The 16,784-nt window shown below is 40.9% G+C and overlaps 1 protein-coding gene across 2 annotated transcripts in view; it reads right to left on the reverse strand.

Moving 5' to 3' along the window:
- The window catches only part of lrch4 (leucine-rich repeats and calponin homology (CH) domain containing 4), a 40,803-nt gene extending 25,174 nt beyond the window's left edge, over positions 1–15,629 (reverse strand). Inside the window, exon 1 of one of the 2 annotated variants that reach the window (XM_053513952.1) lies at positions 15,211–15,628. In XM_053513952.1, the coding sequence (XP_053369927.1) occupies positions 15,211–15,382 (172 nt within the window). In that variant the 5' untranslated portion in view covers positions 15,383–15,628. Of the gene's footprint in view, positions 1–15,210 lie in introns of both variants that reach the window. The other variant, XM_053513950.1, reaches the window with a different exon arrangement.
- Positions 15,630–16,784: the final 1,155 nt, after the last annotated feature.

A 16,784-nucleotide genomic window follows, 5' to 3' on the forward strand; every position in this document is an offset into this window, starting at 1 on the left:
GCAGCAAAAATGGGCAACAACTTGGTTAGAAAAAGTGACCCGACATCAGGGTCATGAGCACTCAAGGTCATGAAGCATGTGGAAAGCGAAAGCTAGCCTGATCCCACCATTCACTGCTAAGAAAACTCATGCTGGCTATGAGAGATAGAAATGTGTCCAGACGCACCAGGCATCACAGCTTGCTGTGTATTAGCCCACGCTAACCCATAACCCGCTGCTTTAAACTTCTACAATGGGCTCTGAGAGCAATGGAAGAAGGTAGCCTGGTCTGATGAATAATATTTTCTTGTACGTCATGTGGACGGCTGGGTGCACATACATCGCTTTCCAGGATGGACTATGGAAAGAAGGCAAGCCAGCGAAGACAGTCTGACAATCTGGGCAATTTTCTGCTGGGAAACTTAAGAACTTTTGAGAAATAATACCTACTTAAACACCGTTGCAGACCAAGTACATCGCCTCATGATGATATTCCTTGATGCCGGCTGCCTCTTTCTTTCAGCAGGACAATGCAACGTGCCACACAGCATGTTCAGGGTGTAGACTTGGCCTTTAAATTCCTCACAGCTTGATCTAATTAAGCATCAATGGGATGTGCTGCACTAACAAGTCTGATCCATAGGCGGCCATACAGAACTTACGGATTCACGGCACACAAGTCTTGTGGAGTGTGTTCTGATGGCACGAGTGGGACTTACACAATATTCTGCTGGTGATCTAAATGCTATGGCAGATATTATTGTGTATTTTCTGAATCTGCAATTTCATGTGCTTTAAAAAAAAAAAAAAAAAAAAACCTAACTCGAAGACCATTCTTACAAATGTACTTCATAAATTACGCTTCTATTACCCCGTCTCCCTGTATGACGCAATCATTCAGGTCATTTCTAGAAAGATTAAGCAGATCAAATCGCACGCAAGTGTGCAGTGTGCGTGTGGTTGGAGGATGCATCCTGTTACCATAACAACCGAATCAGCAGCGTCAAAACAAGAGCGTCACTATGGAACATACATCTTCTTCACTAGCACATACAGCCTGCCTGATTTTGTGGTTTATGCCAATAAAAAACAAATAAAACAAATAAATAAATAATGAAAACCTGTGACCTTTGTGAAAAGCAGATAAAAGGTTGAAAAGTTGCTATTCTGAGTAGAATAAATTTGCTTGCGATAAATGAGAAACAGATGGGCTTTAAGAACAAGCTTCTTGAGCATGAAAGCCACATCACGGCTCAACATTCCAGTCATAAAAACAGGTCCAGTGCTCGTCATGTTTTAATTACGCGCTGATATAAAACTTGGAAAAGACCCGGAGTGTGTTTAATACCAAAACAATGCAGCGATCTGAAAAACAGACCAACTTTCACTGCTGTAATCCTTTAGCACTGCCACAGATAATCTATGCCAAAGGTCTGGTGTGGCCCTATATCCATCCACACACTCATCACTTACACACACACACACACACACGCACACACACACACACACACACACACCACCCCCTATCCAGCACACCCTGTAGCCTCTCTAATGTCTAATGGGAGGTGCTGAGTGCACCATCTGGGTACAGCAGAGGCAAGGCAGGGGGAGAAGCAAGGGCTTTTAGTTACATAAGAGAGCAGGCCAGCATTTATTATTCACAGCCATCAGGAAACAGGAAGATTCACACTCGAAGGATGCTGATGTTGCTGTTGTTCTGAAAGACGGTCTTAGCTAAATTGTATTCAAAGGACATTACAATAATCACAAATACAAAACATCAGAGAAAAGTTTTAGAGGTCCCATATCCTACAGTCCTCATTATTAACCAGGCTGTTTAAGGGAACTCAGTCTTTAAGTGCAAGTACAGTGATCACTGTATATGTAGTACTTAACTTCGACAAATAGATAGATAGATATTTTTACATAAAACACAAACATTAATATTTTTGTAGCCTCGCACCTCCAGAGTCGATTCCCGGCTCGGGTCTGTTTGTGTGTGTGTGTGTGTGTGGTTTGCATATTCTTCCTGTGCTTTGTGAGTTTCCCCAGAGTACTAAGGTTTCTTCCCACAGTCCAAAGACATGCAGATTATGCTAATTAATGTTTAGAAATTCCATTTAGTGTGTGTGTGTGTGTGTGTGTGTGTGTGTGAGAGAGAGTGTGCTTAATTCCTCAGGGACAGGCTCACAGGATAAGCCTTATAGCAAAAGAGTGAATTTTAAATTCTACCCTTACAGCCTAAACTATAGCAAATAGATTTATTCATTTAATTATTCGTCTTCTATCCTGCTTTCCTGCTGCAAGGGGCCGGTAACCCACTATGGGCAATTTGGAAACACCGCTACCAACCTGCAACTAACAAAGCACAGGGAGAAAATGCAAATCTTCAAGCACACATGCTGGAGGGGAGACTCAAACCCCCCAAACCTGGAGGTACAAGGCGACATTACTAGCTGCTGCACCACGGTGGAATTGCCCTACTTTTGAGCAGTAACGTTATCTGCTCTACATTGTGCCTTGTCTAAATCACAGTCCAGTATGAAATGTTCAGGACATATTTTATTTTGGACTGAAGTACTCAGGGACTCAATGACTTCCTGATGATGCAGAACATAACAAATAGATGAGCCGCACCAATCGATTAGCCTGTGACTGGAATCGAGCGGTTTTCAGCTTTATCGGTCATGACTGGTGATTGTCTTGCATATATCTGATTCTGTGACGACTGAGCACAGGTCCCTGCACCTAAGTGAAATGACAGAAACAGGTTCACTCCATTATTCGGAGATCCATCTCTAGCCAGGAGCTCTCAGGAGACACGGGTGCACTCTTACATCGATCGTAGCGGCACTGGCCAATCATATGCAACTGCACTATATTCATGCCCTTGACGGTAAACGAGAAGCAGTTTAAGGCGATCGAGTATTGGAGGAGATACAGCTTCATGATATTTGTCCAATAAAAAGCTAGGTAAAGGTTCTGTAAACTGTGTTTTATTATATTTCACATACAATTTATATTGTTAATAAAGTTACAAAAAATATTTTTGAATATTGTCAATTATAGTTCTTAGCGGGAAAATTTTTTTCGGATCGAACTAAATCTGTACTCTCAGGTCAGACTTAAAAAAAATCTGTAATTATTAAATATTGATAATTAGAAAATCCTTATCAGCTAAAAAAATAGCCATTAGTGCATCTCTTACAAATACCCAAACTGTCAATTAAGTATTTAAATACCTCCCAAACCATTAACCGCATGTAAATGGCATTAAAAGGCCATCAATGGCTAACAACTCTAGAACAGTTTCATTTAGCACAAACCTCGCACCCTTAACAGAAATATCTTTAATAATCAACTTTTGGACGCACCAACACTGAATTCCCAATTCGGAATGAAAGGTTGAAATTTCTCAAACAGCATGACTTAGCAGTTCTGGATACAGGCGACCCAAAGAACACAGCGGCTATACAAGTGATTAGATATCATAAGATTGTAACAACTGATGAAAAAAAATATAAAAATAGGTGGGTATTTTCAGAACTTTACAGTATAACCTCAGAGGTAAAGCTATAATGTTGGATTTTTGGAGACAGAGAAGACAGCATGCGTAGAGGTAATAAATAAAGTAATACATTTTGCCCCTTTTTAAACTTAAAATGTTGGTGCTGGCAACCTGCTGTGGTATCAGTGAAATAAATCACTTTTAAATGGCTTATTCACTATGTGTTGGCCTTGCATCACATCATGCCTACATACTGTACATCATGTATGTGGGGAAAGAAAAAAATAAAACAAATAAACCAAATATACCAGGATCCAACAACCATAGCGCTTACGATTGATCTCATGCCTCACCTAGACATATTCAAGGCTATCTCTGATGCACAAAAAACATTATGACTAATTATCAAAAAATCAATTAGGTTCTGCCCTTAGTTTCCAGTAATGTACAGAAGATTGCTATTATCTCTCACCCAGTCATAATACTGAAGTGCCCCCACTCAGTCTCTGCGGATGTGATGGATATTACTAGGCTCTGTGAGAGCAATGCAAGACAATGATGTCAGAAAAATATTTAAAAAAAAATATTTTTATTTCATTCTAAATTATCTAACCACAAAGCCAAATCCATGCATAACTGGGTGGTCTGTGTTACATAAAACTGACTAAAACAGCCAGCCTTAACTGATTATAAACTGCCAGGCCAAAAAAAAAAAAAAAAAAAAGTTCCACAGGCCAAGATTTCACTGATCGATTTCACTAATGATTACTTATGGCTCTAAGAACCACTCCTGGAATATGCCTGTGCCAACAGAGCAAAAAGAAAAACCCTCCACTGACGTGATAACCTGGTCATTCAGTACATTCGGGTCATCAGCTGACTTCATTTTATTGCTACGTAACGTTGCTACGTCTAGACCTGACCAACTGAAGCAACCATGGATCATCACAATGCCTCCAGAGGCTTCTCTTCTTACCCTGACACACCCATCGCTCTGGATAAGGGTCAATCCAAACTTGTCAGACCACATGGCCTTTTTCCATTGCTCCAATCTTTATACTTTTTTTTTATTATTAACAAGTGTTTTTCTTACGGACACATAGCCACTTAGTCCCAATCCTGTGATATGGTTTTTACTGTTTTGATTTATTTATCAAGTAAAACTTTATCAAGTATTTTATGTGATCTCTATTCATCATTTCAACCATAATTCTTCTACAGAGTTGACGGCTCAGCACTGTCCTAATAGGTTCTGATAATGTGTTAATGTGTCAAATCTCCTGTGTTGTTTTTTTTGCTGGATGTACTGTATTCCCAATAATTCGGCCCTTCTGAAATGCTGACGGTTGTTTGCCCAGGTAGAGTAAACACATATATTCCATATTACATATAAAACCACTTTATCCGTGAATCGAGTGATATCATCCAGTAGTATGTAGGTAGTGGTATGATAAGTTTGAGAAATTAACTCATGACGGGGATCGAAGGGAAAGCACCATGCTTGGTTTACCTACATCACCATTACCATGGAAATAACCTACAGAAAATAAATAGCTGAGCCTGCTCAACCAGTTCAGTATCAATGTTTGGAGGAACTGAAACCTATTAAAGGTTCTTCACCATTTTTAAAGGAAGTACCACCTGGCCTTTGGGATTTTTTAAATTGTTATTATTTAAATCCATTTGTTAACTATTTTAGCTGAGGTACTGTACAAATGTGATGAGTTCATCTGTTTCCGTCCATATCTTGGCAGGCTGGGACCTAAACATACGATTCCTCAAATGCCCTCCAGGAGTTAACAAGCCGCCTGGAAGCCGTGGACAAGCTGATCGCTCATCTGAGCTCTTCATTTACCAGGGACCAGAAAAACTCCATTCCCGTTGAATTGTTTTCATTTGATACGAGTATAAAAGTGCTGTAATGCGGTACCTACAGTGCAATTTAGTCACTCTGCAGCACTATAATACAATCTGGCTGATGCTACTGCATGTTTGTTTTTTTATTAATAGGTTGTTTGATTAGTCGCACAGTCTTTTCAGAATAGGGAACACACATGCATGTGGAAACACTGACACAACCGAGCAATATGTGAAGTTGCATGTACAGACGCCTCCTGCTTTAACATCTCTAGAGAAAATAAAGATTTTATTCTGAATGATAAAAATACAGAATATCACCGCAATGTTTACCAACGACATACTGATTACAAACGGTTTAAGAGGAGTGATTATCTGTTTTACAGAGTGGCCTGCTTCCTGAGTTATTCATAAACTCTGTCAGTATTTATACGTTTCGAGTATTAGTGTAGCATTTAACTGACTAGTGCACGAAAAAAAAAAATTAAAACCTGACACACCCTGAAAGATAACTTTATTAGTATTTATCTAAACATACAGCAAAGTCTATATTTTAAAAGAGAAACTTATTCTGCATACCGTTTGTTACAGTCTGAGAAACGATAGAGAAAAATAGTTAAAATGGAGTTTGTAACAAGAACACACACAAAAAAAATGCAGAAGCTAAAGCGGGAGAGCCCACATCCGGTAGCAGTGTAAAAGGAAATGCAACTGTGAGGGGAAGCAGCAGAAACACACTGCACAACTCTGCATGTCAAACACATATACCTCTAAACTAGCCCGCAGCCGGTGCAGTCACAGACAGCTGAGCCTTTACACACACATGTATGTGTATACACGTACACACATGTTAAAGGAACACACACGGTGAGACGCTGCAGGAAATCATGTACCAACCCCACACTTACCATGACTGGGAGCAGGGTAGGCTGCAAACTACATCATGGAGATTTTTTTTTCCCCTTTTTAGTTTAGCTTTCAAACACACCTACTCAATTTCAATAAGTAAGTGTTTATCTGATCAGGCTCATACTGTATGATCAAATAAAACAGCTTGAGGCATGGGATCGTGAGAAAGACAACGAACAGGTCAAACAGGATGTCTCTGACCTCAACGCAATGTAGTGAATACTTTCCTACCAGGAAAAAACTATAGCAAAGTTATACACAGACTGGCCACTTTATCAGGATCTCTGAAACACAAATACGCAAAACGGCCAATCATGTGACAGCAACCAGATGCATTAAACTGTGCTCGCACAAGGGGCACGGACACACCGCAGCTGGACAGATGAAGAATGTAAGGATTTTTTCAGTCTATCCAGTTCCAGTAATTTCAGTAGTTTCAAATTCCAGTTCTTGGCTGATAGGAATGTAATCCAATGTGGCATTCTGTAGATGTAGCCTCTCCGACTCAATCACTTCAGTGCACTTTGAATGCTATTCTGCTCAACACGGTTGTAAAAAGTTGGTATTTGCATTAGCCTAGGCTAGACTTCATAAAAGCTGAAATCATTCCAGTCTTTAATCTCTCTCATCAACAAACGACAGGAGATTTTTTTCTCTCTTCATTTTTTCTTAAGAGATTTTTGTGCGTCATCAACAACGTTGAATGAACAACCTCTTCCCATCCTTGTGTTAGATACGAACACAAATTAAATGAATTGTATGCCTGATTAGATAATTGAGCAAATGTACATGTTTATAGGTATTCCTTTTTAAGTGGACAGCAGCCATGTTTACATGGACAACAGCCTATTTCTTCAATCTGATTCAAGTCGTTCTCCCCGCTGTGAAGCAAGAAATCTGCCGGAAATATAACGTTTTTTTTTTTCACTAGCTCTGAGGTTGGGTAACACTTCCTCCTGTGTTTTCTGATAAGGCCCGCCTTCTGCATTATGATTAGTTGTTAAGACTGGTGAGTTTACCCATCAGGAATTAAAGTAAAAATTCCTTCACAAAAAAATCACCTAAAGAAAGAACATTTTTCCTTACAGGAAAAAAAAATTATTACGTGATGCCTTTTCAGCTATGATTTTGAGTATTATACAATTTATACAATTTCCTATTGGGATTAATAAAGTACTAAATCTATTTATCCTATTAGTGCAATATTAGGACGCCTGTAAACACACCTCAGAAGTATACAGTTGATAATCTTTCGCTCTGCTCTGCATGTGTAAGTGACATAGTCGAATGTGAAATGTTCAAAATTCTAGTATTATATAAGGAGAAATGAATTGTAAAATTTTAAGAAGAATAAGAGATGGAGAGGTAATTTATCTTGAAATGAGATGACAATCTCAGTCCCAGTTATGGAATAAACCATCGTGCACACATTTGTTTCAACCGCGCAATCTGATTGGACTAGAGGCATTCCACAAGTGATGATCTAGTTAAACTTTCGAGTGCTGTTGTACTCTACGTATTACCATATACATCTCAGGTGTTTTGTCAATTGGTAATGACTTACTCTCGGGCACCAGTAGGGGTGGGCGATATACCGGTAGACACGGTTAACCGGTAGAAATTTTTCAACCGATAGAGATTTTGGTCTATCGTCTTAATCGCGGTTGAGATCACATGACTATCCAGATAGTCGCGCTGCGCTGTCCACTGGGCCATGCAGATATTTGGTTTAATCGGGTGCCACGGTTTCGTCCCACTTTTGATGTGTTTGGCTTCACATACACCTCGACAATGGAAGAAGACGGTGCAGCAGCATTGAGTTTGCAAGCATGTGACAAAACAAACAACAAGGAGGTCGTAAAGAAAAAAGGTGCATCGTCTGTGTTGTGGAATTAGTTTGGGTATAAGAAAAGTGATACGAATGAGACAAACGTGATTTGCAAGGTATGCAAGTGCACTGTTTTAACAAGTGGTGGAAACACGTCAAACCTTTTCTATGATCTGAAATCCAAGCATCCAAACGAATATGGTCAAAGTAAAAAAATGTGGCAAACCTCAGCAATTCACAGTTTAAATAAAATTACATTATGTAAAACAGTTTCTTTGTGTTTGAATTTTTATTTATGCATTTTCAGATACAAATTGCTATATTGTGATATATATCGTTATCGAGGTAGAAAGTTGCTTCTACCGTCATAGAATACCGATTTTGGTTATATCGCCCACCCCTAGTCACCAGCATGTGTGAAAGTAGGCCAGTACAGTCCGCAGTGCTGGAAAGAGGGAAGAGCAACTACCTGCCAAAAACCCACTTTCAATCACGTAAGCACTTTAAGCGAGAAACAACATATGATAGTAAACGCCTCCAAGTTGTTACGAATTGTCCCCTGAACCGTCAATGTTGTTTTGTTCACAAGCTAAACACAGCTACCTACTGTAGCTTCTATCACAAGGCTGAACCCAAAATCCCTCTCTAAACTCTGATCAAGGGCACTACTTAGTGTGTGGAATAAGGAATTCTAACTTGCACCCTATATAGCGCAATAGCTTGCCATTTAACACTACCTTGCAATTAATATCAGTGATATTTTAAAGTGGTGGGAATATGATGTAAATCTCGTTTCTTGTTTCTTTTTTCATTTCTCAGGACTGTCCACCACCTCCATAGTTTAGCTTTCATAGTACCAGTAGGAATTAACTTAGGAAACTACTTTCACCAGCTGTTGTGCTAATTATTAGCATGGTTGTTGTAGACACAAGGGCGCAAGTGTATCAATGCTGGGTCTTAATTTAAATATAATTTCTCCCATTGTGTTGATGTCCAATCTAACTAATGACGTCAGTATTTAACATTTATAGGCTTCAATTGTGGCACACGTTAACCACTTCCTCGCTCCACCTCCTCTAATGTACAAGCAATTTGATGTTTTGAAGATTTTTTGGGTTTTGTTCACTGAAGTCTTAGTGTTTGTGTCATGCATGAAAGTTGAGAGGCTGCAAATATGAAAAAAAAGGCTTCTTTCACAACAGAACGTTCTGATGCGACCACATTACGAACACTACCACAACAGAGATGCTCTAATCTGAAAAGTATAGTCAGTACAGTCAGAGCTTCCCTTCTTTCTATAAACTAATTCGAATTAAAAAACATTTTTTTTTTAACTCTGAAGCAATTTTTTACTCATTTGTCTCACAAGAGAATTTGTCACCAGGAACCATTCAATTCCCCAGCAGCTCTGATAGACATGTGAAATGCAAACCCATCCATCCTTTCACTTTTCCCTCTTCCTTTTTTTCGTTTCACTTGTGCAATGGGAGCAAAGCATCAACTCCACAGAAATACACTGAACTCTTTAAGTGAAATATCTTATATCAACAGATCTGTACAGTCGATAACAAGCTCCAGTGTCCATGGTTCAAACCCGAGCTCGGTGTTACTGTCTGTCTGGATTTTCGCTGTGTCAAACAGGGTTTCCTTCAACCTCTAACAAACATCCTGGGAATTTTTTAATCTGACCTATATTGCTCAAAAGTGTAAATGAGTCACGTGAGCGAAGTAGAGCAGTGTGATTTAATCAATTATGTGATTTAATCAACCTCATTTTAATTACTTTTTACACTATTTAGGTAAACTTAAAAACGTTAAATTCTCAAACATTAATTAATTCCTTACAAATATACCACAGCCTTGGCAGAAAATGCAAACTGTATGTCCATCTTTCCCCTTTTTTTGTGAAAGTATCGCTTTTTCTTCTACTGCCCCCCACACTGGACTGAATAATAATAATTTATTATTCACAGCTCAAGAGAGGACCGGACCGACGATCCATCCTGGATAACCTCTAGATAGCCTCCAAATCCACCATGACTATCGACCGTGTTATACTGTACATTTGGACATTAACTTTCTTACTTTTTTCAGATCTTTGCTGCAAGTGGTGTGGTCTGGATGTAAAGCTGCTAATAAACCATAATAAGGGGTCAGGGTAGCTTAGTGGTTAAGGCATTGGACTAACGTTCGGAAAGTCCCAGGATCAAATCCCATGACCACCATGTTGTTCCTGTTGGGCCCTTAAGCAAAGGGCCCTTAACTCTCAACTGCTCAGATATATAAGATACAAATGTAAGTCATTCTGGATAACGGCGTCTGCTAAATTTAAATGTAATAATAATAATTTCAAGCCTGTATTTGTCAACGTGTACAGTTTGCTCAGCATGGTTTCCCACATTCTATTTCTTAAATGTATAAAAACACTTAAGTGCAGCTCACTGGTTATGGAGCTTAATAGCTGGTCCTTGAGCGAGACCCTTTAAGACTTCAGGGTGAGACATAATTAGATAAATGCTGCTGAAAAATCATTACAGCACAAAGGAACTAGAATAATGGCTGTGGAAAGTGAGAAGGCTTTATTAAAAGGGCAACACAAACGATACATGAGAGGGTCTTGTGGGTTAGAAAAAGAGAGAGAGACAGACGGACTGTGACTATAGCTGAGGAGGGGGTAGAGAAAGACATACGGGTAGCTCATTTCATTATAACCCTTTTCCACCCTTTGTAACCCTTCTCCCCCTGCGCTCCACTCCGTCATCTGCAGCTGAGCTTAGTTGTGGTGTTGCGAGTCTGTGTGTTTATGGCTCACATACACATTCTGTCTTCTTATCATATTCTTCTTGTGACTGAGACACTGCTAGGCGGTATACTCGTGCACCAGACATGGCCAATGTACTGGATCCAGACAAATGACAAATGATTTTAGTAACTTTGTTTTGGTCAGATTCTCTATCTCAGGATCATATTTATTGCTGCGCGAAGCAAAAATCAACAGTAGCTTTATTATTAATGCCCTACAGCAGCCGGGTTTCGCTCCAAGACCGCAGGGGTCTGTAGAGAGACTGAATCTTATGAACCCAAGCTTTGTTCTCCAGAAAAGCACAAGCACACACACATACATACATACATGTGAACCTCTGACCTTCCTAGGGAGTGTGCCTTCAAGAGGAGAGGAGAGGGGAGTGGTGTGTGTCTGTGCGCGCATGTGTGTATACATGTTCAGTCAAAGAACAAAAACAGGGCCCCATCCTCCTTGCACCCATATGCTGTGAGACACGTGGGCCTGCAGGCTTCAGTCGGTCTGCACAAGGCTTTTACTTGTCACAGGGTCCATTAAGCTAATCTCAGCACCTAGCCTTTAACCGCTCACTTTCACTAGCTTTACAGCGTTCGATCAAGCCTCTGAGGAAAGGCTGAATACACAAAGCCGGGTGTATTGGACAAGGTTCCGCCCCCCCCCAGTGTTTCCAGACCAGTCTTTAGGAATGCTATGGGTAATCTATATGGTTGCTCTGTCCCAGCTCCCACCACAGCTGAATCAGTGGTAATTATTGCTCGGGTCAGGTGTCTAGAGAACTGCGAGAGCATTAATAAAAAAAATTAAAAAAATAAATAAAAATAAAAAAAACATGTGGACCTCAAGGACTAGATTGGAAAACAGGTCTACTGGACAACAAAGACTGCTCCCGTCTAATAAGCAGCTTCATAACACAGAGCAGAACCCAGTGATTACGTCCAAAATGAAGGATCACACAGGTTTATATAAGGAGGCGTTAACTGATGATTATCTCAGAGATGAAGACATGAAGCCAAGTGCATCCAAGCAATGAGATTGAGCAGAATAAGGGCGTTTACTTAACATCAGGCACAAATGATTTGTACCACGCTGAGGAACGACTGCTCCCTACCCCTCCCCCACTGGCCAACGTTCACATTCTCCGTTCTCGGGTACACTTGCGTATTTACACACTCCACTACAGCAGGTGTCAGTATGCACCTAATAGCGAACTTAAAAGAAGTGGAAAACAATAAAGTAAATATTCGCAATATTTGTAATATTATTGATATCTTAGAAACAACATCAAGAGCGACACTTTCGTGTGCCTTTCTACTTTATCGGCTATGGCTGTGTAACTCAGAGGTTAAGATTGCCACGTGATACCGGCACAGGAGACAGGTAGCAATGAAGAAGGCATGTTTAAACAGCTATCTACACCCATGCTCAGGTACGATTGGCTTACATATCTGACCCAAGTGTGCTGAGTATACCTCTTCAAGTGGATTTGGGCACGGTTTGCTAAGTATGAATGCTTTCTCACACACTAGCAGAAATTCAGCAGTGCGAATTGAAGCAAGGTGAGTTTCAGTGTATGGGTGTCAACACCGCAATCACATCGATCAGCATGTTTTCAGAAGGTCAAAGAAAACCAGGGAACCCAGAGGAAACCCACAAAAGGGAGTGAATGCAAAACTTGAACTCAAGGCAACGACCTTCTTTTGCTACTAATTTGCATTTATTTGTTTCCCATTAAGCTCATTTTATCTGCATGCATTTGATTTCTGTGCTTTCCACAAGCCAATACAGACACGTTTACGTTTTTTATCTCCATGATTTTGACCAATCAAAGCACTTTTGCTAATGGCCTAGGTTTCCGTACGCATGACTTACCAAACATCCCTCAGGCATCCAGGTCTCTAAGCCTCGGCAAAGAGATTAAATAAAGTACCTCACATCAATGAAATACAAGTTTAAATAAGTTTTCTAGTCTGCACTGGCTTCCTGATTCAGACTCTGGATGGTGTTGCTATAGCAACCTGGAAACCTTAACACAAGTGTGAGATATGACAAAATTTACAGTTCAATCTTTAACACGGCTAGACCTGAGCCTAACAGTCTGAGCATGCTCCCTCCACTCATTAGTCCGCCTAGTCACAGTCTGGAGTCTGGAATCTCTCTCATCTAAGCAAAAAAAACAAAAACAGGATCAGTCGTTTAATAATGTTGTTTAGTCATGCTGTGTCCTGAAAAAGGTGTGTCTATGCATTTTAGGCTTTTACATAACATGCGTTATTTAAAGTAAAAGAGAGGGCCTGGCAGTAGGAGGAAGGACATGTGTGAAGGACTCGCAGGAATAAACGGACACAGACGCTCATTCATATTGTAACCTCATAAGTGAAGCGAGTTTCATTCAAGGTGTGATGCTTCAACTTTTTTACTCCCCAGCCTATACAAGTTAATGAACTGAAGTATAAAAAATTTCTGCTCTTGCATAAGCACTTCCTCTTTCGGCGCAGGCCTACGCACGTGAAGCAGATGGCTGTGTGCTCTGAGAATCATGCTCGATGTCAGTTACAAGCCATCAAGCCCCTTTTAACAAACTCCTGTATTTCAAAACAACTGCAGCTCTTGTTGTTAAGTGTTAAGAGTACACATGCATGTAAAGAAATCAAACAGGCGTTGTTGTATTAACATTATGACATTGGGGCCCTATTCTGATTTTTATTGCGTCTTTAGCGTTTACATACACGACACATGTTCGACCGACATGTTTACATCATGCCACTGCCAAATCGTGCAACGGCGGCACCATTAGCTTTTACCCAGTCGCATGACTGTGGTTGTACAAAGAAAGAAGTTATCTTGTTTGCACCATCATCATGGCGAACATTAACCTGCTTGTATTTCCTCTTTATTTTTACATAGTCACTTAAGCGAGGTTCCGTCTGCATCCTAGCTCTGGCACGACGTGAGAAAGGGGATGTCCTCGTAGGCAGCCATGTTTCTATAGTTACCATACAACTTCATCTCCACTAGGCTCTGAACATCCATCCACGGACACCAAAGAGTTCTGGCCCCTCATTAAACTTTAGAAGTAAAAGGAAAATCAGATATGAGTGTTTTAGAGGTGTGTCACATGTCCTGATATGAAACGCTTCCGATTTCATTTTAGATCTAAAAAAAAAAACTAATCAAAGAACACCCAACCTGAGCTGTTTACATGTGACAGGATGCGACAGGAGAACAATTTGGGTGGAACTGTTGGCAATGTACAAGAGTTGTTCAAGTCAATCCAGGACTTTTGATTGTGCAGAATAACAGAACACAGTTATGAAAGTAAAAACTCTCTCTATTTCTCAATATAATCCCCTGGTACACTAATGCACATACCCCTGCATTTTACTAGTGCTTGGATACCATCACGGTAGAAAGCTTTCTCCATGATCGAACTGCCGGCCGTAAACATGTGGTGTGAGGTCAGGACTGTACCAAGGGATGCAACAACAACTCTCAGTCACGTTCCTGTAATGTGCAAGTGGTGCTTATGAATGATTGTGTATACAGTTCCCACAGACAAATGGATCTCTTCTGCAGGTTGGCGACAAGGTATATGTCGATTTTCAAGGATCAGGTGTTCCACCGCACGACTGCAGTGGCGACGTATGGCCTCCTTTAAAACATCTACACCATTCAAATGTTTCGACTGAGTCTCATCGCCGTTTAAGTCCTTTGTAAACTTCTATCAGTTTTACATCATCATGGACAGGTCCTGGTTTGTCTTAAACGCCCCCTCGTAAACGAGATCTTAATGTGTCTGCACAGTGTCAACGTGCACTGAAAAACCCACACTGTTCCTACATATCCAAATGTTTGCAATCAAAGCAATCAAAGCAAATGTTTGGAGTTACCCTGAGATCCCCTCCAGAACAACAGATCCACCCAAGACTTTCAAGGGGGATTTCAAGATGATGACTTTATCTAGGAGTAAAAGCCCCCTTGAGAGTTCATCACAACCCTCATTTACATAAGGGAAGTTTTACAGAAATGAAGAAAAAGGGAAAAAATGTAATGAAAAATAACGGTCAGTAAGCAGCGGTTAGAGCAGTTAAAGTCTCCTTCAGCTGCACGAGAAATCACTAAGCTTCTTACAGTCTAGTGGAGATCTCCTTAGCAAAGCGAGACAGCTTGGCTTAGCTAACTTCCACTGCGCGTGAAGGCTGCACGCGTCACAGAGAGAGAGAGAGAGAGAGAGCAGGTGAAACAAAGGAAGTTAGCTAATTATTATACGCGCTATAACATCCGCTTTGTCTCTTGATTTTTCCCCCCTTTCTCTCGGAAGTGACTCACCTGCGTGTGTGATATCGGACAGGTCGTAATTCCTGGCTGTGCGGGGAAACTCCTTGAGTTTGCGGCAGGAGAGTACGAGCGCTCCGCTGGCCGCTGCCTCTTCCAGCGCTTTCTCCACGCTCCTGCTGGCCGCTAGTGTCGCCGGCAGCTGCGCCCCATCCCCAGCAGCCATGAACACAACACTTCAACCCCCCTTTCCTTTCCTCTTGGCCTTTTCACTTCGCTTACGCGTTTTCCTAAACTCGCATTGCCTCAGCTGCTCGAACTCCCAGCGTGCGACGAGCCCTCGCCAAGCCGAGCTCTTCCGGAAGCGGGGTTAGAGATCCAGCGCTGCTCGGAGACGCGGAAAGTTAGCTGAAGAGGCGCCGCGCGCGGAGTTAACTGTCAATCTGGCGACTCAGCCAGTGCAGGGAGGAGCGGCGCGTGCAGGGAAAGGGCGTGGCCAAAGAAAGAGGAAGCGTGTGCCTGGGAGACGTCTCAAACGGCGACGTATTTTGTGTCAAAGTGCGCTAGATAGGACGTAGAAGACCTAACGCTGTAGACCACTTATATAGTGGGTGTGGAGACACTTGGTACTCAACCCTCATGAGTCGCTCTGTCTGTGATGTGGTCCGGCTCAGTACGGAGTACAGAGAAAACGACATAAAAAAAGATAAATTTGTTAAAAATTAACATTACAAAAATTTACCATTAACATGGACTGAATTTATAAGAAATATTTACACGAGATATATTTACACTAGGAATGAATATAAACTGCATTTTTAATATAGACAAACATTACCAAGATAACTATTATCTATATTTACCTTAGACACTTAAAAGTCACCAACAAGGAAACTACTTTTAAAATAGTTATAAGCCAGCTCCACCCACAGTAGCGTAGTAGTTAGCACTGTGGCCTCGCGCCTCCGGGGTCAGGGTTCGACTCTCGCCTTGGTCTATTGTGCATGGAGTTTGCACGTTCTTCCTTTGCTTGCTGGTTTCCTCCTACAGTCCAAAGACAGGCAGATTAGGTTACTTTGTAAACTAGTGTGTACTCTGCCTTGTGCCCTAAGTCTCCTGGAATAGGCTTCAGGCCCCTGTGACCCTGTATATACAGGTTACAGCGATATAGATGATAAATGAGCGAATAAACAAATGCCCTAGTTTAAATTTCGGTCTGTTTATAAACCTGAGAAAAGATCCATATTTTTTTATGGTGTAATAGATGTAATCATTAATTATATTTTATTTAAAAATTTACATTATCTATATTTAAAACTTAATTTTTTCATTGCTTTATTTTGGTCAGGATCAGGGAGGATCCAGAAACTAGCTTGGCAACACTGGGCGTGATGCGGGAAAACACCCTGATGGAATGACACACACTTAACTAGGTGCAATTTAGTACAAACACTTCACCCACCAGCATGTTTTTGGTAGAAAATTGGAGAACCTAAAGGGAAACACCCCCAAACACCCTCATACACACACAGACATGAGGAGAACATCCACACACTCAGCAACACAAGTTTAGGATTGCACCAAAACAACAACAACAACAACATAACTACAGGCTTTGGACCCTTAGC

The sequence above is a fragment of the Clarias gariepinus genome, chromosome 1, assembly GCF_024256425.1.
Source record: "Clarias gariepinus isolate MV-2021 ecotype Netherlands chromosome 1, CGAR_prim_01v2, whole genome shotgun sequence".
Classification (NCBI taxonomy): Eukaryota; Metazoa; Chordata; class Actinopteri; order Siluriformes; family Clariidae; genus Clarias; species Clarias gariepinus.